The sequence below is a fragment of the Lepus europaeus genome, chromosome 6 (assembly GCF_033115175.1).
Source record: "Lepus europaeus isolate LE1 chromosome 6, mLepTim1.pri, whole genome shotgun sequence".
Lineage (NCBI taxonomy): Eukaryota > Metazoa > Chordata > Mammalia > Lagomorpha > Leporidae > Lepus > Lepus europaeus.
This window is the reverse complement of record NC_084832.1, coordinates 13744893-13768078: the sequence shown is the minus strand read 5'-3', so window position 1 is coordinate 13768078 and position 23186 is coordinate 13744893. Positions and strand designations below refer to the sequence as shown.

The 23186-nt window shown below is 42.8% G+C and overlaps 1 protein-coding gene across 7 annotated transcripts in view; it reads right to left on the bottom strand.

Annotated features, from left to right (window-relative positions):
- DOCK9 (dedicator of cytokinesis 9) overlaps positions 1-23186 on the bottom strand; it is a 325663-nt gene that overhangs the window by 114094 nt on the left and 188383 nt on the right. For all 7 annotated transcript variants that reach the window (XM_062193991.1, XM_062193993.1, XM_062193997.1 and 4 more), the window contains exons 10-15: positions 13699-13773; positions 12240-12380; positions 11565-11765; positions 11071-11193; positions 5959-6041; positions 5279-5401 (exon numbers count right to left, since the gene is read on the bottom strand). In XM_062193991.1, coding sequence (XP_062049975.1) covers positions 5279-5401; positions 5959-6041; positions 11071-11193; positions 11565-11765; positions 12240-12380; positions 13699-13773 — 746 coding nt within the window. The remainder of the gene's footprint in view (positions 1-5278; positions 5402-5958; positions 6042-11070; positions 11194-11564; positions 11766-12239; positions 12381-13698; positions 13774-23186) is intronic.

The following is a 23186-nucleotide window of genomic DNA, read 5'->3' as shown; positions in this document are numbered from 1 at the left end:
CAAAGAATGTAATACTTCGATGCAAAGAAAATAAAACTGCAAATAAACACAGATGCATTAAGTAGTATATGCAAAAATCCAAGTACTATTATAAATTAACCTATCCAATGCAGTAGGATAAAAAAGGTTGACAGTTTAAAGTAATTTCTCCATTTGTATACTTTGTCTTTACACCCTCATTTCCTGCCTAAGTTAGAAAAGACCCCAAACCATGAGCAAGTCAAATGTAAAATATCAAGTCTCTCTTCTTACAAAAATATTTCTTGGAACATGTATGTCAGTAATACCATCTAAGTGACAGAATTGTTTTCTTATGAACTCTTGGAACATATCCCTGGGTAATTATCGCAAGCAAAAGGGGGAATGTGGCTAATGAGCTTTGGAAGCTATTTTGTAAAGAATGAAACAGCTTCAGAATCTGTCTCATCCATTACTGACATTTTGAAAAAAATCACGGGAGCAGAAACAATAGCTTTGCCAGATTCCTGACATGAGATAAGAGAGAGAGAGAGAGAGAGGGAGAGAGAGCGAGAGCGAGCAATGTTAAGGTTTAGAGAAAACTGAGAAGGGGACCCTGCACGTCCTGGCTCTGCTGTAAGGAGAGGGTACGGACACCAGGGTTACTGTGGGTTCTTACCGAAGACAGGCCTCTACGAACGCTGCTGTGTCTGCCTGCTCTTCCCATCAGATCCCTATTTTGGGGCTTCAGGGTCTCTACTAGCCATCTGGAGCACGAGCATGAGGCATGGCGTGCAGGACAGAACCCACACTTGGGCTCCCCACATGCTCTGAACCAACGAAGGCAGGTGCTCTCTGGGCCTGCCTTTCTGCTCAGGTCGCTAGCACTGGTGACCTTCTGAAGTCCCAACTACAACCTCCATGAAGAGGACAGTGAGCTGGAGTTCCCCTAAAGAACGGTCACTATGAGGAAGTCTCAAGTTACCTGCGTAGAAGGTAACTTCTGAGACAGGGCTCCAACTTCCATCACGTGTAAAAATCTTTACTTTTTTGGAGTTTGAATATAAAAGCAAATATTAGCTTTTTTAAAAAGCTCTTGTCAAAGTGATGCAACGCTATAAAGTGGAAAATGAAAATTCACCCAGAGACCCATTGTTCAGTGACAACCGTAACTAATATCTTGTTGTATATCATGTATGACTACGTTTAGGCCTGTCCATTTCTTCATTTGTATATAGAAAGAAATAGACAAAATACTTTCTTTGAAAAAAGATGTCACACAGATATATTTTCTTCCCTTAACAATATAGTATCCATTTTCCTAATGAGCACATCATGATTATTAAGAATTGCATGGTAGTCTATTGAGAGAAAAAAACGGTAATCAATTTAACTAAATGTGACTACGTTTTCAAAAAATTAACTATTTTTTTCATAAAAGGAGGACTGAAAATTTCCTGGAACTCAGATTTTTAAATGATAATAATTACTGTCTGGCACTATCGTACCTGTGTGTATGATAATACACTACAACCTATAATAAGGTATTTTAAAGATGCTAACTGTGGCTTACACAAGGGCAATTCAAAAAAGTTCATGGAAAGCAGAATTAAAAGATACACTTATTTTGGTGCAAAAAAAGATTTGCAAACGCCATGCATATGTGGAGTTGTTGAAAAGCTCATGGAAAATATGTACCACACAAAAACTATGTAAAGGATTTAAAAATTTTTTTCTGCCAAAGTGCACTTATCTCTTGACTCTATTTTTCCACCAATTTTCTGAGGTGTCCTCATGTTTGTAATTCTAAAGATTCAGAAACACTGTCAATGTCCAAAACTGGGGGAAGAGTTAATACTCACATTACTACACAAGCCAATAAACAGTACGTATCTAGTATAACCAGAACTACACAGAACTGAAAAACATGTAAAGAATGTACCCACTAGGAGCAGATGTTGTTATGCACCTGGTTAAGCTGCCACCTGTGAAGACTACATCTCAAACTGGAGTACCTGGTTTGAGTTTTGGCTACTCTGCAGTTCTGATCCAGCTTCCTGCTAATGTACCTGGGAGAAAGCAGACTTGGGTCCTGCACCCCCACGGGGGACCTGGAAGGAGTTCCTGGATCCTGAGTTTGGCCTGGCATACCCTGGCTTTGTTGGCAGTTGGGAGCCAGTGGGTAAGAACATGCTCCCTCTCCTCTCTCTCCCTCTCTTTCAAATAGTAACTCAAAAGCAAAAACAAACACCCCTTAAAAGTTCAGCATGGTCTTCTATGAAAGATAAAACTAGAAGTAAGCCATTTGTCTTGCTTTTATTCTTCTGTATTTCTCAAAATTTCTGTAATGAACAAGTATTACATTCACTTGGCTGGCACTGCGGCTCACTAGGCTAATCCTCTGCCTGCGGCGCCGGCACCCCGGGTTCTAGTCCCAGTCGGGGCGCCGGATTCTGTCACGGTTGTTCCTCTTCCAGTCCAGCTCTCTGCTGTGGCCTGGAAAGGCAGTGGAGGATGGCTCAGGTGCCTGGGCCCTGCACCTGCGTGGGAGACCAGGAGGAAGCACCTGGCTCCTGGCTTCGGATAGGCACAGCGTGCCATCCATAGCGGCCACTTGGGGGGTGAACCAACGGAAAAAGGAATACCTTTCTCTCTAACTCTGCCTGTTTAAAAAAAAAAAAAAGTATTATATTCACAAATGACTGAATCTCTATGGTAACAGAACCACTGGGATCCAGTTGCACTTTCTGACCACCCCCTGTGCCCTTACCAGGGTGCATAACTGGCAGACAATGACCAGCAACTTGTGGTACGGGAACCCCGCAAGGCTAGCACAGCAGGCCTCATCCTTCACCTAACCCTTCTCTAATTACTTAAGTGAGCTGGGGAAAGGTTCATTCATAATCAGCCCACTGGGAATGTCCACTGCTCTGATGGTCTGGCATAGGGGAGAATATTAGTTTACTGATAGCCACACTGAGGTTACATTCCTCATTAACGTTCCAAACATGGAAAACATCAATACAGTCAAAAACTGTAGAAACACATAATTGAAAGAGACCTTGAGAGTTCTTCATCACCATCATTAAGAGTCTCCTTGCTCCATCTAAGACTTTCCACCCTTTCTACCTTTCTAAAGTCCTTGGTAAAGGATTCTGTCATTTTGAAGGCTAAGGCTGTCTGTAGACACGAGATTTGTATTAACCATACATCTCAGGGCTGGCACTGTGGCACAGTAGGCTGAGCCTCCACCTGTAGCGCTGGCATCCCCTGTGGGCACTTGTTCATGTTCTGGTTGCTCCTCTCCTGATCCAGCTCTTTGCTATGGCCTGGGAAAGCAGTAGAAGATGGCCTAAGTGCTTGGGACCCTGCACCCACTTTGGAGACCTGGAAGAAGCTCCTGGCATCTGATCGGCCCCACTCCAACACATGCAGCTATTTGGGGAGTAAACCAGTGGATGGAAGATCTTTCTCTCTGTCTATTCCTCTCTCTGTAACTCTGCCTCTCAAATAAAAAATAATTTAAAAATAAATAAATATACAACACATCTCTAGGTTTTCTGAATTTATGGAGCCTATTTCTATAATCCACTTCTCTTCTACTATTACCAGAAAGACAAGTAAGAAAAAGGTAAAACTGAAGTTAAAGAAAGTTGAACAGCCATTCTTGAGTTCTAGGAAAACTGATAAAATTGTTATTTTGATACGTATTTTTCAAATAACAAAGTTAACACTAAAAGGTACCCCTGTAGCATACAATAATTAATTCCTGGTTCTTGGATATTCTTTTTTTTTCCCAGTTTTTATTTAATGAATGCATTTTTTCATAGATATAACTTTAGGAATATAGTGGTTCTTCACCCCTTACCATCCCTGCCCCCAGCTCCCATCCCTGCCTCTCCCTCTCCCATCTCCTTCATTATGTTTCATCTTTAGTATGACTTTATATACAGAGGACCAACTCCATGCTAAGCATAGACTTCAATAATTTGCACATGCACAACATATAGAGTACAGTTTGGGGAGAAAATTTGCAGTCAATTCTCATATTGCAATTCATTAGGGACAGAGGTCCTACACGGTTGGATATTGTTTTTGTTTCATTATCTTCTAATACCCTCAGCATTTTCTCATCCCCAGAATTTCCCCAGAAAAACTATCGAATCCACCTCCCCAGGAAGGGAGATCAATTCTACAAGCTCAGAAGTGACTGTTAGGATGGAGCAGCGGAACAGCAGAGTGCTTAAGAGTACAGCCAGCCAGACTCCTTGCACCACAACCAGCTGCATTACAAAGGACACATGGCTTAGTCTCCCTTGGCCTTGCTGTTGTAGGCTGAACTGTGTTCTCCAAGATCATACCGTGAGGCCCTAACCCCGGTCACCTATGAACGTGACCTTATTTGGAAGCGCAGTCTTTGCAGATGCAATCAGTTAGGATGAGGTCAGTGGAGTTGGCCCTGACCCAGTATGACTGGGTTTTCATAAGAACATTTAGACAGACACACTCAGGAAGACAGCCATGTGAAGACAGTGGCAGAGATCTGAGTGACGCTACCACAAACCAAGGAATGCCTGGGGCTCTCAGAAACTTCAAGAGGCCAGGAAGGATCCTCCCCTGGAGGCTTCAGAGGCAGTGTGGCTCTGCCAACGTGTTGATTTTGGGTTTTTGCTGCACAGAACTAGGAGAGAATAAATCTCTGTTGTTTTAGAACACCCAGTTTGTAGCACTTTGTTACTGCAGTCCTAGGAAATGGATAGGCTCATTAACGTAAGGAAAGCTCTAAAACCACGCCTGCAAACAGTAACATGTGACTACCTTTTCCCACCATTCACTTAATGGCACCACAAATCGCTCCATCTCACAAGTCAAACCTGGGAGCTACTTATCTCAGATGGTTAGCACTCCTCTCTCCTTCCACCCCAACCCCCAATCAGGAAGTCAAGACTCAACAACTGTGTCCCTCTGGCAAATTCTGAATTAGTCCCTCCTTATTTCCTCTGGCAGGTGTTTTGCGAGAACTTTCTCCTCTCTCTCTCCTATCTCGACAAAGGTTCTCAACTATCTCTTTCCTCCTATCTAGGCTCCTTCTATCCCCAAACCATAGGAACACCTAAATACCCTGTGCAGAATCAAATTAACCAAGTGACTCCTCTGATTTTGAACCATCTTCCTTTCCAAGGACTTGAGCAAACATTCCACTCCCATTCTCCATCCTCAATGAGGTTTGAGTTGAGTAATTTACACTACTGCCCGACTCCTCCCATCCTCACCACACAAACTCTGGTATTCAGGCATGGAAATAAGACAAGAAACTCACTTCCGAAAGTCCGCAAGTAACTTGAGCATGTCGTCATTCGATAGCTTATTGCTGTCCTGCCTGTAGACGGCAGAAAATCTGGCATTTTTGTCAAGGTTTCCAGATGTATCCTTAAACAAGGTCCTGGAATAGCAAAGCAACATTTTTAAACTGAGTTTCCAGAAGACTAAAATAAATCCACCATTTAGCTCTGGTTTTGATGGCATAGACTAATTATTATTCCATTGGCTACAGCCAACAGAAATCTCATTATCTAAAAACATGGAAAACATTAATGAGGATGAACACAACTAACTCAATTTACATGGAAAACAGTTCCAGCAAAGGGCTTGTGCTTAGGAAACAAGATACACAGTCTAGTGCTTAAGAAGCAGAGACCATGGATAAAGGCCACTGTAGACCTTTGTGATTGCCACCACTTCCAATATGAGGCATGTGGCTGGTCCCTGGAACACCAGCTCTGCAGCCAACACTCCTGTCCACCTGCCAGTTACAGATGGCAGTTCTCTGGCCAGCATCTTTGCTCTCTGTGATTCTGTTGAATTATTTTTCTGATATGGGGCTTACTTATTTCTCAGCTTGACACATTCAAATCCTCTTTGGCTCTGGTCACCAAACAGAACATGCATATCTGCCTGCCTATCTTTGTCTACACACAAGGTACAAAGGTGTCCCCTTACCTTGCTGCCCAAGCAAATGGCATTCTGTACTGTCCTAGTCTTTGGCAGGCCTGCTTGGCATTCTTCAGCACCTTCTGAGCGACCTTGAAGACATCAGAATGAAGCCGTGAGACGCTGCACCCCCCGACAGAACTGCCACTTAGAGTCATCATTGCACCCTCAAAGACAAGCTCTCCCAGTGCATCAGCTGTATGGAAGTGCACACCTTAGAGTAATCAATATGGATAGATTCCCACTAAGTGCAGAGTTCTCTATTAAACGCATTCTCTAGGAGTGAGGCTTAAAGAAATACTGAATGAAGACTGTTTGTAAAATGGGTGTTTTTTCTCTGGTCTTTGCAGGAAACAAATATCCTATGTCACAGGTTTTCATACTTCTTTATGACTCAAGGGTGCTGATTACAAGTCCACTGAGTTACTAGTACATACTAACAGTTGGGGCTGGCATGGTGGTACAGCAGGTTAAGCCACCACAGCCACTGCTGGCATCCCATATCGGAGTGTTGTCTTCAGCCTTGGCTGCTCCACCTCTGAGCCAGTTTCCTGCTAATGCATCTGAGAAGGCAGTGAAATATGGCTTGAATACCTGGACCCCTGCCACCCATGTGCAAGACCAGAATGGAGCTCCTAGGTCCTGGCATCAGCCGGCACAGACTTGGATGCTGTAGCTATTTGGTGCATGAACAAGCAGATGCAAGATCGATCCCTTTCCCCCTCTTCTTCTGCCTTTCCCTCTTCCTTTTCTCCCTCTTTCTGCCCCTCCCTTTACTTCTGTCAGTCTGCTTTTCAAATAAATAGCTAAAAAAACTACACTAAAATTTACTTATTGAATTATTTTTTAAAAATTATTTCTTTATTTGAAAGGCAGAGTTACAGACACAGAGGCAGAGAGAAACAGAGAGAGAGGCAGAGGTCTTCCACCTGCTGGTTCACTCCCCAAATGGTCACAGTGGCCAGAGCTGGGCTGATCTGAAGCCAGGACCCTGGAGCTTCTTCCAGGTCTCCCACATGGGTGCAGGGGCCCAAGGATCTGGGCCATCTTCTACTACTTTCCCAGGCCATAACAGAGAGCTGCGCCACAGTGCTGGCCCCAACACTAGAATTTAAATGAGGGCATTCATAAATCTACTAAGCTCTCACAGCTCCTAGTGTCTATCACTTTGTAAAGACTTCCACAGTGTAGGAGAGAAGCATTTGTCGTTAAGACATTATAGTACCGACTCAGGTGGGGCCAAGATTTTTTAATTGCTATATTCTTACTTTCTAAGTAAAGATTAATGCCATTTTCACTTTCTAATGATCACTTTCGGTCTGCTGTGGGTTGACCTATGAAGTTTTTCTAAATTCACCCATGCTGTGCTAGTACACTGTTATCAATGCAGGCTGCTTGTTGAGAGAGCAGAAGTGGTGGGCTGAAGGGGCTAGGACACGATTTGAATGCATAAAGGTCAAATCAGTCCTGGGAGAGGTGCTCTGCTGAGCTGCAGCATCAGCATCAGCATCATTGTTGGAAACGCAGAGTCTTAGGCCCCAAGCCAACGCCCTGCATAAGAACCTGCACCCTGGTAGGCTCTCCAGTGACGCGCGTGGACCAGCAGGTCAGGAAGTGCTATCTAGAAGACTCAGGAATAGCATGATGGAGCCGCCTGTCTCTAAGTCACACTCTGGGGCCTGGCTCCAATTCCTTTGTGTAGAAAATGAAGGGCTTGGGTTACAAAGGGACCCACCTCATTTTTTTCCTTATTAGGGTTTGTTCGTGCCTCCCTGTGTGATTTAGTGGGGGGTCTCAGGTGTACACAGTCATAGGGGAAAATGGCCTACTTTGCCATAAGTCCAATTTTACTTAAACATTTTCAGGATCAGGATGGGTAGGTTTCAACAATAATGAATGTGTTTTAACATAAAATGCAGTATTTGAATAAAATTTAAAGCTAAAACACAAAGCTATGAAACCTTTCAGTCGTCCATGAAGCAAACAAGGATTCAGTTTTCAGACTTAAACAGTGGCACAAATTAGAACAGAATAGTGTGAAAGTCAGAGTGACAAACATGTTTATACCTTTTGGGTTTTTTTTCCCTTTTTCCTTTTTTTTTTTGAAAAACCTGATTCATGTAAATACCTACAGAGACTTCATAAATACTTCCTCCAAAATGAAAATGTACTCCAAATTAAGTTCTAGATTATTTGCAGGAAAAAAAAATTGACAATTTTGGTAGAAAGAAAAATCACCATAACATCTCTGCCAGAACATCTACGCTGCTGTGAGGTGGCTGAGCCTTAACCCCTGCTTCAATTTAATGCTCTGAAGGTGGCACGAAAGTGAACACAAGAGCAATGCACCCACGGATGAGCTCTACAGCCGTGAACAAGGAAGGAAAACCAGACTTCCATGGTTGCCCAAGGGACCCCGGAAACTGGGTAAAGTCTAGCACAGTGACATGTGAGTACTGCATCAGTGCCAGCTGCCAGCTTGCACACCGTGCATGTGGTGGGCAGGAGTCACCCTGGTGGTGTGGAGGGGCCTTGGAAATGTGCTGCACACGCGGCAGGGCAACAGATCTTACCGGAGGCCTTTGGTGATTATTAACCAAAACCTAAAAGAGTTAAAAGAGCTTCTCATCCAAGGTTTTACAGACTTGGTTTAAAAAAAAATAAAACAGCTTCTCTCCAGAGACCAAACTTTACTCAGCATTTATCAGCCCAGAGGCTTCGTGTGTGAAGCGACGTGCCTGGGTTAATGGGCTTTTACTTGACTGGAGCTGTAATAAATAGCGACGTCTTCCCTGCTCTCAGTGATTCATGTCCATGGCTCTGCCTCGTGGCTCACGTGTCTGTGACTCTAACATTATCCCGTGAGGAAAGAGGGACAGGCGGCAACACCGTCCTCCACATCTGGGGCCCAGAGAGGTGACAAGATGTGTCCAAAGTACACTGGCTGATGAGGTACATAGCATCCAGGTCTTCTCGCTCCCAGAACCTGCACTTTCACAGCCATCCTGCATCTTGTGGGACACACCTGTGATGTAAGGGTGGCTGCAGAGATGGGGAAGGAAGCTCTGAATCAATGTATCAAGCCTCGGTTAGAGCCTCTGGGGTGTCCTTGTTAATGTACCCAAGGCCATCTCTCAGATGACCACTAAAAAGTTTTTTTTTTTTAGGAAAAAATTAAAAAATATTATAAAACTGCCCAGGACAATAGCACTCCAATGATTATTCTTATCAGGTGACACAATGTGCTAGAAAGTGACAGTCAGGGGGCCAGTGCTGTGGCGTAGTGGGTAAAGCCACCACCTGCAGTGCCGGCATCCCATATGGGTACCGCTTCTAGTTCCGGCTGATCCTCTTCTCATCCTGCTATGGCCTGGGAAAGCAGTAGAGGATGACCCAAGTCCTTGGGCCCCTGCACCCATGTGGGAGACCTGGCTTCAGATCGGCGCAGCTCTGGCCATTGCAGCCATCTGGAGAATGAACCAGCGGATGGAAGACCTCTCTCTCTCTCTCTCTCTCTCTCTCTCTCTCTGCTTCTGCCTCTCTGCAATTCTGCCTTTCAAATACATAAATAAATCTTTAAAAAAAAAAAAAGTGACAGATGCTCTTTGGCCATTCTAGCTGTGCAACACTGATCAGGTAACTAAACCTTCGCATGTCTCAATTTTCTGAAATATGAAAAGGGGTTCTGGGCTAGAAGACATCTAATATTCAATAATTCTATGGAATATTCTCATCTGGGCCTTCCCCCAAAATGAACACTATTTTGAAATACAGCAAACATACATCTTGCATGCTTCCCCTTCCTACCTCAGATCACACCATCTCTGCCACCACAATCCTGCTCACTCTAACACAATCCAAAGGGCAGAAGTAACAACTGAACCACTGGCACTGACAGCCAGACTGTCTGAGACACGGGTATCTCCCAGCCTCCAGTCTCATACGAATGTAAATGAACCAACGACTAATTCCAGAGCCAAAGGACCAATCATCGACAGTTGAAAGAACTTTGCATACAACACATGTACTTCTTAAGGACAGAAAGTTGACTATTAAGCTAAAAATTACTTTGCAAATTATTTTAGGATGTCAGAATAGCCTAGCCACATGAGACAATAATTATATTTACACACAGGGCAGCTTTTCATTAAAAATCAGACACAGAGGCCAGTGTTTGGCATGGCAGTTAAGTTGCTGCGTAGGACACGCCCATGCTATACTAGAGTGCTTGGATTTCAGTCCTAGCTCCACTCCAGAGCCCAGCTCCCTGCTAATGTGCACCTTGGGAGGCAGCAGGTGATGGCTCAAGTACCTGGGTCCCTGCAACCAAGTGGGAGATTAAGATTGAATTCCGAGTTCCTGGCTTTGATCTCGCCTAGGCCTGGCTGTTACAGACATTTGGGGAAGTGAACCAGCAGGTGCAAGATCTCTGTCTGTGTGGCTCTCTGCCTTTCAAATAAATAAATAAATAATAAATTGAAAACATCTAAAAAATCAGACACAAAGTTAAATATAAGAGTCAACGTATGTATTCTGGTATCTTTCAGACGATACATCAAGCTTACTGTTTTTTTGAGACTTTATAGAAATTTATTTTCTGGTGTCTATAGACTTGACATTCTGTGACAGGAAGAATTATTTGTCAAATGATTAATTATAAAAATAATCTGTGTGTATATCATATAAGGTCCGATCAGGGTAAATACATCTGTTTCTTCAAACATTTAACATTGCACAATATGTGCATGTAGTAGAACATCACATAGCATCTGATAAATATGTACAATTTTTATATGGATACTTAAATGTGTACTTTTTGGTTCCCAGCTCTGGCTTCTGACTCCAGCTTCCCCCCAACGCAAATCCTGGGAGGCAACAGTGATGGTTCAAGTCATTGGGTTTCTGCCACTCACAGGGGAGACCTGGATGGAATTCTCGGCTCCTGGCTTCGGACCCTGCCCTAGTCCAGTTGCTGCAGGTATTTGCCATGTGACCCAGTGGGTAGGAGCGCTCTCTCAGGCATTTATTTTTTCCAAGCCTACCTTTGATTTCAGCATTTGTACCTGACATAAGCCCTTTTATCAGATGGCTATCACCGCAAAACATAAAAGTCATTCGTACCTTAGAAGAATCTGAACTTTTCATATATGGCTCTGCACAATGCGTGATGCTTCCCTGAAGGACTTTCTCAATTCTAGCCACCAGAAATATATCCGGATGAGGACACGTGACGGAAAATATTCCCTACGGCACAAATAATTTTCTTCCGTAAGTCAAATTCAATTTACAGCCGTGTTAAGCATATCCTATGAACATGAAAGCAGCAACCGACAGTGAAACAGCGTAGCTGGGAAGAAGCCCCACGGCCAAACCCAGCATCATCTGCTCAGAAAGCCTCTTTGACAGGGAAGGCAACAAAGAGAAGATTGTAGAGAAAAGACAGGAAATGTCCAAAACCGATTTCCTCTCTGCATGCTTTTACTGCCTAATTATATTTACCCTCAGTATAACTAACAGCCGACGTCAGCCCACTTGTGCCTAACGAGATGGCACTGGGCATTTTCCATGTGCACGGCAAAGTCGAGTAGCACCACCCCCGGGCCCTTGCTCCTCACCTGCTTCGGATACTGCATGGAGGCCTCGTGCAGGGTAGCCTGAGGGGCGGGAGGGCTATGCCTGCCATTCACCAGAGCTGGGGACGAGGGGGCCAGCATCTGTCGCACTGAGAAGTGGTTTAGGTCCACGTGGAAGTCAGAAGAAATTTTTCGGTTGTACTTTATGTCAAACAGCGATAGAGTAACAAAGAAAGGCTCCACCTGAATAAAACAAAACGATACAGATGACCACTAGGATCCCAAGCTGGGGGTCAGGGGGGAACAAACGCTGCTGTCAAAGGCGGGGGGGTGACACCTAATTACGACTGCTGGCATAAGTCACTAGAGATGGTCTTGCCCTTCATCATATTGAGAATTAGGCTACAAAACATTTCAGGACACACAAATGCACTACTTTACTTTCATGTGCTTTTCTACTTAATGTAAGCTCCACAGAAAAGAGAGGTGCTGGCCCTCAAGAGTCCCCTAGAACACGGAATGTGAACTCACCACCCTTAACCCCCTTCCCGAACATGTGCCCCTGCAGAATGGACAACCCTCCACATTCCGATCCAAACACTGCCCCTCTCTGATCCCAGGGAACCAGGATTTCACATCCAGGCTGTACTGTAATGGGCACATCAGAAACCTCTGAGTATTAAAAAAAAAATCTTTATTTTTAAAAAGGAAGATTACATTTGTAGTAGGTCCTTCTTCATTTTCAGCAACACAGCATTGCAAATTAAAAGATAAATCATTGCACTTGACAAGAATCCTTTTTCCAAACTTCTCTTCAAATGGCTTCACTTCTGGCTCAGCTGATGAGAAGTCAAGCTTCTTCAAAAGAAAACATGAAACTATAATTGCATTGTGCTGCCAGTAAAAAATTTTAACACAAATGTATCCAAAGGAAACGTCCTAACATATGGAAAAGCCATATACATTCATTTACTCATTTATAATATTCATACAGTTTCAATAGTTTGATATAGTTGATAATGATGGTCAACTTAACGATGACAGATGTTCTCAACGAATGATGCTACCAAACTGACATATCATGGCATGAACAGCCCAAGATGTGTACAGACACAGAAATGAAGCATATGCATACAATGGAATAGTATTCAGTCATAAAAAGGAAAGAAATGCTGACTTCTGCTACAACATGGATATACCCTGAAAACCAGACACAAAATGACAAACACTGCATGAGTCCATGTAAATGAGGCTCCTAAAACAGGTAAATTCATAGGCCTGAGATTAGAGTACAGGTTACAGGGGGCAAAAAGGGAGAATGAATGAGCAATTATTTTTTGATACAGCTTAAGCTTGGAAAGGTAAAAACATTCTGGAAATAGATGGTGGTAATGGTTGCATAACACTGAGAAGGTAGTTAACGCCACTGAACTGAACATGTAAAAATGGCTAAAATGGAAAATTTTATGTTAAGTATGTTTCACCACAAAACCATATTGCCCAATATCGAATAAACTCTACACACACACACACACACACACACAAACACACATGTACACAGTTGCTAGGTCTGTGAAGAAACACAGAAAAATATATTTCCTATTAAAATTACACAGGAAAAGAAGTTCTATCAAAAAGTCCTCATGAAGAGTGGGCATATTCAAGAAGAAATACAGCAGAACCTCTGTCTCCTCCAGGCAGCTCTTAGAGGGGCTCACTATGTAGAGCAGCCCTGGAAGTCCCTGCCACACTCGGTTTGGATTTCCTGGGGACACAGACGTGGGCCCACACATACTGCAGGTTTCTATTTGGGGCCGGAGCCTGGGCAAACAGGGAAGTATCACTGCCCCTTAGGGCATCTGCAGTCATCCGCGCTACTTTTCTAATGGTTACGGGGTAAATGATGAGCTCTTTGTGATTAAATCTAGAATTTTTAACAATCTTTGGATAAATCTAAATTTTTAACAACCTATTGAATATCAAGTTTCACAACAGTTGTGTTATGGTGATGAGATTATAGGTTGTTTCTATTTTTCCTCTTTTCCTCAAATCTCCTATATTGTTATATTGCTTGTCAATCCAAATAAACATACAAACAAACAAACAAAAAACCACATCAAAGTTTTCTCCTCCCCCACACTTTGTTTTAAATTTTTAATTTTCATGTAGTTTTTACCTGGGCATCAGGATCCAAGTAGAAAAGCTTAACTCTGCTTTCACTTTTCAGTTTGATTTCTGCCTCTCTGGTACTCTGGTAACAAGATAAACAAAAATTACATTGAACAAAATCCTAGTTTAACAGAGTTGTCCAAATGTTTCTGAAAGCTGCTCAACTTTGAAAAGCCAGGCTGTTGGTCAGAACGCCTCATCTCAGCGGGGCAGCTTTGTTTCAGTACACACTACGCACACAGGTACACTGCACACAGTATAAATCCTGTCCGGGTGGAGGGGGGGAGAGTTAAGATGGAATCCCTGGGGCCATCACTGTGGAGAAGCAGGTAACGCCTATACCTGCAGTGCAGGCATCCCATATGGGCGTTAGTTTGAGTCCTGGCTGCTCCACTTCCGATCCAGCTCTCTGCCGTGGTCTGGGAAAGCAGTAGAAGATGGCCTGAGTCCTTGGGCCTCTGCGCGCGCTTGAGATACCCAGAAGAAGCTCCTGGCTTCTGGCTTCAGATCAGTGCAGCTCTGGCCATTGCGGCCATCTGGGGAGTGAACCAGTGGATGGAAAACCTTCCTTTCTCTCTCTCTCTGTAACTCTGCCTTTAAGTAAATAAATAAATCTTTAAAAAAAAATTCCCTTACCCAGCTGACAATCAATTATGAAGTCAAAAATAATGCAAGGAAAGCCAAAAAGAACAATGAAGCATTAAACAGTAAAGAAAGCCTTCATAAGGTAAGGCAAAGTAGAACCAACTTTGAATGAAGGGGCAGAATTCAAAGAACCAACAGGAGGAGGACAGGAGCATTCAAGGCTCAATGAAAATGACTCACAGATCGAGACCAACGTTGACAAAGGAGATGAGCCCGGATAGCAGAAAGAACTGAACTGCGTGCAGTGTTACACCATGTTAGATATTTAAGAGGTGTTTTCAAATACATGATTCTTAAAATTTATAGAAGGCATTGGACCTTCTGGTAAATGTTTGCTTAAGTTTCTAATGGTTGAAACTGTTTGCTTAGTATTCATGTGATATTGCTATTGTCAGCAAGCGATCTAGGACTTGCTCCCTCATTTCTCTATTCTAAGCCCAACTTCTTCTTTCATTTCTCTATTCTCTTCAAGGTAGGAAACTAATTCTATTATGAAGGAATCTGTGGGACGCACAATTTAATCTTTAGACCTTATAAAAGAGATGGCTAACATTTTTCTGTAATAGCATAGCCAAAATAAGAACTTAAATAATAATCTCATAGGTAGATTCACTTCGCCATCAGCGAAGTATACAGTAAGTAGAAAAAAACCTCCCTTTCAGACCAAAGGGAAAGAAAGTTTTAAAGTGAGAATATAATTTTCCTCATGGGCATTGTCTACCTCAGAAAAACTACTACAGAACATGCCTGTGACTATAGACTTGTAGTTCAGGCCACCGAAGATTAGAGATGGGACTTGGGCACTCCCTTGACTTGCATCCTCTGGTCTGCTTTAACACAAACCAGGAGGAAGAGAAAGCTAGGCATCAGAAGCAATGGGTGGCAGGCCTATTAATGGCTGATCTGTACAGTGGTCTGCCCTCAAGGAGACCCAACAGGCCAGTCCACTGCAGTGGCTTTCAAAGTGGTAAGCCTGGGCTTCAGCAGAAGTCAGCTTGTGAAGAGCCCTGGCAGCTCTGCCAAGAGTTGGATCACTGGAAATGGACCTGCCCTGGAGTCGAAGGATGCCCAGGTCAGAGCCACAGATCTTATTGGCTCTAAGCTGAAAAGCCCTTCACTCAGCCCAACTTCCAAAGTGACCACTGCAGCTGAGGGGATGGTCAAGTAGGGTCAGCAACATTGCAGGCAGAACTGTAAATTTCTTGTTAGAGATGCCCCCTGCCTTTACCTGGCCAGCTCTCCTCCCAGGCCAGCCAAGTAATGAAAGTCAACAGAGTGCCTTCCCCTAGGAGGTTCACACCTCCCTTAGGATATACCCCATGTGAAGAGATAGGTAGGTCTGGGCCTCTGAATTTACAAGGCCTAAAGCCCACCAGATTAGTATCAAGCCCCTTCTATCAGATTCTATTTGCCTCTAAATCAGAAAACTTAATTGTAGCTTAGACAGCACCTTTCTTAGCTCCTCTAATAATGAATCTGTCCTTTTTTCTAGACCCTGTCTAGTGCACTTGGGCCTCATTCCTTTGTAATCATAACCTCTACTCTACCTCCAATGGCTCTACTCCCAACCTGTGTGTACTGATGGTCCTCTTCCCCACTTAATGCTGTATAATTGTTCAGACCTGGTAAATGCCACTCTTAGGATCATTGGTTACTATCCTCACTCTGTCTTTTATGACCTTGTCTAAATATGATCAGAGTCGGCAAACTTGGAAGGCTTCCATAGCCTTGGCAACTCATGACGACAGCCTAGGATGGTTACTGGCGCCATAAACTAGAGTGTCAATTTGTTGGGTCAACAACAGGAGCCACTGTGCACTTGCTCCTCATGTGGGATCTCTGTCCTTAATGTGCTGTCCATTGTGATTTAATGCTATAACTAGTACTCAAACAGTATGTTTCACTTTGTGTTTCTATGTGGGTGCAAACTGTTGAAATCTTTATACTAAATTGATCTTCTGTATATAAAGAGAATTGAAAATGAATCTTGATGCAAATGGAAGGGGAGAGGGAGCGGGAGAGGGGAGGGTTGCGGGTGGGAGGGAAGTTATGGGAGGGGGAAGCCATTGTAATCCATAAGCTGTATACTGGAAATTTATATTCATTAAATAAAGTTTAAAAAAAAAAAGGAAAAAAAAAAAAAGACTGTGGTTACAAGGAGAAGAGGAAAGAAGACATTTTGAATGGTGAGAAAGAGGAAGTTATGCAGTCCTGGTAGACAAGATGTTGAACCATTCAATAAATATTCCTTGAGCACTTGCTATGTGCCAGGCACTAAGGACACAGACATTAACGAAAGAAGTCCTAACAAACTCAAGCTGGGAAGACAGTATGCACACAGATAATAAGAGTGACAAAAGAAAGCAAGAGATACAGTGTGAGATCACTTGCACTAGGGAACAGTAGTCAAGAAAGACCTCCCAGGAGAAGGCCCAACTCTGAGGATGACAACACTTGGTCAGGAAAGGAGAGAAGGGCATTCTAGGAGGAGAAAATGCAGGTGCAAAGGGAAAGCCACACTTCAGCAATGGCCAAGTTATTCACTGTGACCGAAAGGTTGAGCACAAAGGAAAGAGAAAGACAAATGCGTCTGGAACTTGTATGCTAAGCACTAGGGAATTAATTCAGAATCTAAAATATCCTGCATTATTTAAGCAAGGGAATAAAACATATGTTCTGTGTTTTAGAAGCATCACTTGGGTAGGGATAATGCAATGGATTAAAAAGGTGAGACAAGGAGGTCTACAAGTATTTTTCTCAGGTTATTACAACAGCCTCTCAGTCTCCCAACAAAGTCCATACCAAATTCCCTATATCTTGCTTAGGTAGCCCACCAAACCAAGAAGCCATTAACTTAGATAATTTGAGAAGAGTTAGTTTGTAGAAAAGATGACAATCAGAGTGGAATGCAGGCATGCCTGTCGGATCTCCAGTCTGAAACACACATCAGCAGGCTGGAGGGACAGAACCTGACCACAAGGCAGAGAGCACAGCTGGAGTTAGACTTTGGGAACATCAGCACAAAGTGGGACTGGAAGTCTTGGGAGCAGATGAGACCCCCCTAAGAGACAGTGTGAAAGTGAGGCTAAGGGCAGAATCCCAGGGGGGACCAACATTGAGGAGTGGACAGAAAGAGATAAGCCATTATAGGAATCAGACATGTCGGGGCACAGATGGGAGCTACAGATGTAGGACTTGAGAGAAAGAAAGACATTCACAACGTAGAAGCCATCTCTAACATCATTACTCCTCATGCCTGAGGTCTCTACCTCTACATCCTGTTCTCAGGGCCAGAGCTTTCTGTTAACTCTCACAGTTCAGTCTATGGAATCACAACAGAACGCCCTCTTTGACTTCCTACTTTGCTCAAAGACCTGAGGCACATCTTAGCAACTGATGATGGGGCAGGACAGCCATGGTGGAAAAGGTGTCTTGTCCTCTCCATTGGTGGCTGAATGAAATATATTATTCTCTTGCTATTCAGGCTAATGAAAAATTAAGCATTCTGGTCATTTTCTCAATTATGTGATTGTTATAATAGGTCCTTCTCAATGACCCAAAGTATCATGGCCACATTGAATCAACTGTCTATGTCCAGCTAAACGAAACGATCATGGGAATATTAACTAAGACACCAGGTTCTACTTTATGTTCAGTAGTCAATTACCCATGCAAACTACTTAGCCCTCCTAATGCTAAGCGAGAATGGTGAATAAGATGAAGGCTCAGGTCCCTTGCCACAGCAAGGTTTACCTTGACACTGTCTGTGGGAGCCTGAAGGCTTGAAGGGGCATCCTGACAAATCTCCTGTTTGTGCTTACAGGGTTAAAACACAGAAGAGGCAGGTTCCATATGGGAATTAGGGTTACTTCAATCTACACCCTCTTGCCTATCACCTTTCTTATTCTCACACTAAAAGAGCTCCAGGATGTGCAACTGTAATCCACTTAACTGGGCCCAAAGGATTTGTCTTCCACTGCATCCTGCCCATGACGCTTCCTACAGAACCATCAGTGCTATAAGCCACCACCAACACTCACACATTCTGCTTCTGAATAGCCTGCTGAATCCTTCAGCAAAGACAAATACTGTGATGCCAGGCACTAAAGTAAGCCAATGGATTGTTAATGTAGATGCGATTCCCCGTTTCCTTCTGAAAGACGCTTGTTTTCTCAAGCTAGCTGTGCTAAAGATGAGAAATGAATACAGCAGGAACTACTATGCACTCCATGTAATTAAAGAACAAATAAGGGGGCTGGCACTGTAGCATAGTGGGTAAAGCCGCCACCTGCGGTGCTGGCATCCCATATGGGCACCAGTTCAAGTCCCAGCTGCTCCACTTCCGATCCAGCTCTCTTCTATGGCCTGGTAAAGCAGTAGAAGACAGCCCAAGTCCTTGGACCCCTGCACCCGCATGGGATACTCAGAAGAGGCTCCTAGCTCCTGGCTTCAGATCAGCACAGCTCCAGCTGTTGTGGTCATATGCGGAGTGAACCAGTGGATGAAAGACCTCTCTCTCTGCCTCTGCCTCTGCCTCTGCCTCTCTGACTTCCAAATAAATAAATGAATCTTTTTTTTAAAAAAAAGAATAGGGATGCAGTCATATTAAAAGGTAAAAAATCAAATACTAGACAAGACATACACTTTGTGTTTTACATCATGATGTTGTGACTAACACCCAACTAGCTTCTTCTTCACTAGATAGATACTTTAATGGGAAAAAAAGGACAACCTTAGATTAGATTAAAATAATCTAAAAGTCTGTAATCTACTTTACCTACACTGAAAGTTCAGTGCAATATAGAAGAAAAAAAAATGTTGGCTTCTTAAAGAACTTCCCATCCCTCGAAGGCCTAGAATGATTCACTAAACAAAGGGGACACCCAATAAACAGCAGCTGAAGGAAAGATCAAGTAAAATCTAGGAGGCAAGAAAGTGACAGGTCCTCACCCGAGCTAGGAATAAGATAAATATCAATAATAATCATAATCATAATCATAATCAGGCTAATACTTATGGATAATAGCCAGTATCTACATGCTAGATTTTATCCTAGATATCTATTTAAATTTTGTTTAGCCTTGGGTGGCAGATTCTATTATCATCTCTGCTCATTAAAAGAAAAAGCATTAGGGACCCGCACTTTAGCACACTGGGTTAAGCCCCTGCTACACCTGTATCCCATATAGGAATGCTAGTTCAAGATCTGGCTATAGGGGCCAGCATTGTGGTGTAGCCGGTAAGTGCCTGTGACACAAGCATCCAATATGGGTGCCAGTTTGTGTACTGGTTGCTCCACTTCCAACCCAGATCCATGCAAATGGCCTGGGTAAAGCAGTAGAACATGGCTTAACTACATAGGCCCTGCTGCCTATGTGGGAGACTGGATGAAGCTCCTGGTTCCTGGCTTTAGCCTGGCTCTGTCCTGGCCATTGCAGGCATCTAGGGAATGACCAAGGGGGTAGAAGATCTCCCCTCCTCCCCCGTTACACTTTCAAATAAATAAATAAATAAATTTTTTTAAAAAAATCTGCTACCCTGCTTATGATCCAGTTTCCTGTTAATGTGCCTGGGAAGGCAGTAAAAGATGGTCCAATTATTTGGACCCCTACTTCCCATGTAGGAGGACAGTGAGTTTCCAATCCCAGCTGGCTATTATGGCCATTTAGGGAGTGAATCAATGGATAGAAGACCTCAATTTTTTTCTCTCTCCCCTGCTTCCTTCTGTCCTTCTCTCTTTCTTGCTTTACCTTTCAAATAAATAAATAAACCTTTAAAAAGAGAAACAGAGAAACACACTGAAGGCATGAGAGTTCCATACTTATCCCAAAATCTCACAACATTAAGCAGACTTCTAACCTAGGCTGTTTGACTTCAGTGTCCAGACTTAATTTTACAAAAGGAGGGAAAAAAATCACAAAGAATGTGAACAGGTAAGTCAGAGAAGAAGAAGAAATCAAAATGAAAATGTGAAAAATGCCACTATTAAGAATTAGAGAATTATAAATTACAGTACAGTAACATTTTTCATCCCCTGATGAGAATGCAAAGAAACAGAAATGCAGGAATGTAGATTTTATGTCTTTTGGGAAAGTAACCTGACAATATTCAAAGCACTAAAAATATAATAACTTTTGATCCAGAAATTCCACTTGGGGAAAGTTCTCCTATTGAAATAAGAGCTTAAGTATTAATGTGATGATGCTCATTGTGCTGTTTGTAGAGACTAAAAATGAAAACAATCTAGATATGCATTAGCAGGGAGATGGCTCAATAAACTATGAAATGCCCACAGTTATAGTACTATGTAGCTCATTTGCATGTAAGGTAGATTATAAACTTCCTATGGAAATGAGTAAACCAGATCATCTACTGATCCAAAGAAATACCTATGAAATATTTCTAAGTAACAGAACACACTAGAATAATGTATATATCATGAATGTATTTTAACAAATAAATAAAGACCCAGATCTGTGTGTGCATGCTTCTATGAGCTATCAGGGCAGTGAGAAAACACTGCACACATAAAGGTTAAAGATGAACTTTGCTTTATAAAATGTGGGATGGTTTTACTTACTGTAACAGTGAACACATTTATTTTTAATGAGAAACTTTAGTAAAGACAATAAATATGGTAATACATACTTTCACAATCTCAGAACTCAAAAAATACAATTGTAGAAAAATATTATCCTAAAGAACACAGAGCTGAGCACTTCTTAAAGTAACAGAAACCAGCCCTGCTCTTAAAATAATCTGTGGTCAGTCCATATTGTGGTGGCAGAAAAACTGACTGGTTTCTCCCTAGACACCCTGTTGCTACCAACCTGACCACGGTACATTTAGTTCTCTGGGTTCAGAGGAGAGGAAAAGAGAGAGAGAAGACAACAGCAGGCCCTTCTCTGTAGAAATGGGCACCTGCTCAGAAAAGCAGAGAATGAGCTCTACAAAGCAAAGGCTATTCCTCTGCCACACCCCACCTGGTAAGCCCTAAATTCAGCACTAACAACACACTTTAACCATGTTTTGTTCTTTGTCTTAAGAAGCAGTTATGGACCAAACATTTAAGAGTTTCCAGAAAGACTATATTGAGCTTTAGGCATACTGTATGTCTTAAGTTCACTTGTGAGCAGACAGAACAATTTAAAGTCAAATATTTTACCTGGAGAATGAGATACTAGAAGAATATTGTGTTGATTATTGGGTCATTTAAATAGAATGGAATGGAATAGGAAGACTAAGCAAAAGAATATATACTTATTAATTTAAAAAGCTAACGTGATTTATTCCTACTACATCCATGACATCTAACTATCCAGGATCATAATTCATCCTTTGTGTCACAAAAATACAATAAGACAATATAGCATACGGAGGCCACCAGCTGACCTCAGCAAATGCAGCCATAACCAACTACTCTATATTCTAATGCAATGACACAGCATTTTCTGGACTGGGATATAGGGATGGAAATACTTACTACAGACTTTTTTTTTTTTTTTTTTGCCTTTAAAAATGTTTTAATACAAAAATACTCATACACAATTTTCCAAACACAACTTTCCACTTTAAATGCTATTTTCCCCAATGGCAATTCTCACTCAAATCTCTATTTCAATATATTTGCCCCAGAAGTGAACTTCAAGTTTTTAAGTCTTAACTATGAAAACTGGTGATCGCACCCAGGATTCCTAGGAGGAGCCTGACCGTGGTCGTGTGTAGGCACGGGGAGCTATGTGGGGCGGGGCGCGTGCACACGGCAGTTCCTCCCCCGCTGCACCAGCACCAGGGCTGCGCAACTTCCATCGAACAGGCCCACCCGCCAGAGACCGAGCAGACGCCCGCAGGGGCAGAGCCGGCCTCTCCACTGCAGGAGGCACAGGCGCTGCCAGGCCTGCGGGTGTGGAGCTGCTGCCTGACCCTGTGTGGGCCTGCGTCCCAGTGCGGCTCCTGCTGGCTTCTGAGGCCAGGGGTCCCAACACACATGGGCAGCTTCCGGTCCAGGTCCCTGTTCGTGGCCAGGGATTGAAGCTGGTGTTCAGAACATACCGAATCCTCAGAACAGAACTGGGCAGGGTCAGGGCCCTGCCGTGTGCACGGCCAGCTGCGTGCCCAGATCTAGACTTGGTTTTAAAAATCAGAAAAGTCATCTGCAAACATCTGAGTTCTGAGAAATTTTATTAAGCTTGGCCCCTTGACCCTTACTCAATCCCAATGAGGCTACAAAGTTTGAGATATCATACTTTGTCCTGTGTTCACCTCTGAAGGAATATATGCACATTCACTTAAAAAGCCGTGAGATTAGAATATGAACAACTTTGGCTTTACATGAAACTCTGCTTCTCTCTCAGAAGCACATGGGGGAGACCAAATTAAGACTGGGCTGCTATTCCTTGAGAACCAAAACCCCTTGAAAACAGCAAAGTTGTAGAGGAAAATGCAGTGTGGGAGCATGAGTGTTTTCTTCACACTCTCTTTTAATAAGGAGCTGATAAATAGATTCCAATGTCACCTAAGATAAAGGTAGAGAACGAGATCATTAAATAAGTAGCAATGGTTTTTACAACCTGATCATCTAACCTCTTGACATTCTAGGGAAGGAATCAATGAACTAACTTTAACTATAGTTTATATACTTAACAAAAATGCTTTTTAAGACTGATGCTATACATTCTGTTATATTTACAACAAAAACTGTTTGGTTTTACATTAGACAACAGGAGGAAAAGAACAAGTTTTAGAGTAGATACAGTGTGTCCCCTAATATGAAAATAAAGATATTCAGTAATGTATAAACCTAAGCTCTAAGACAATATAAAGTATCCTGAAAACCTAAGCTCGTCTCAC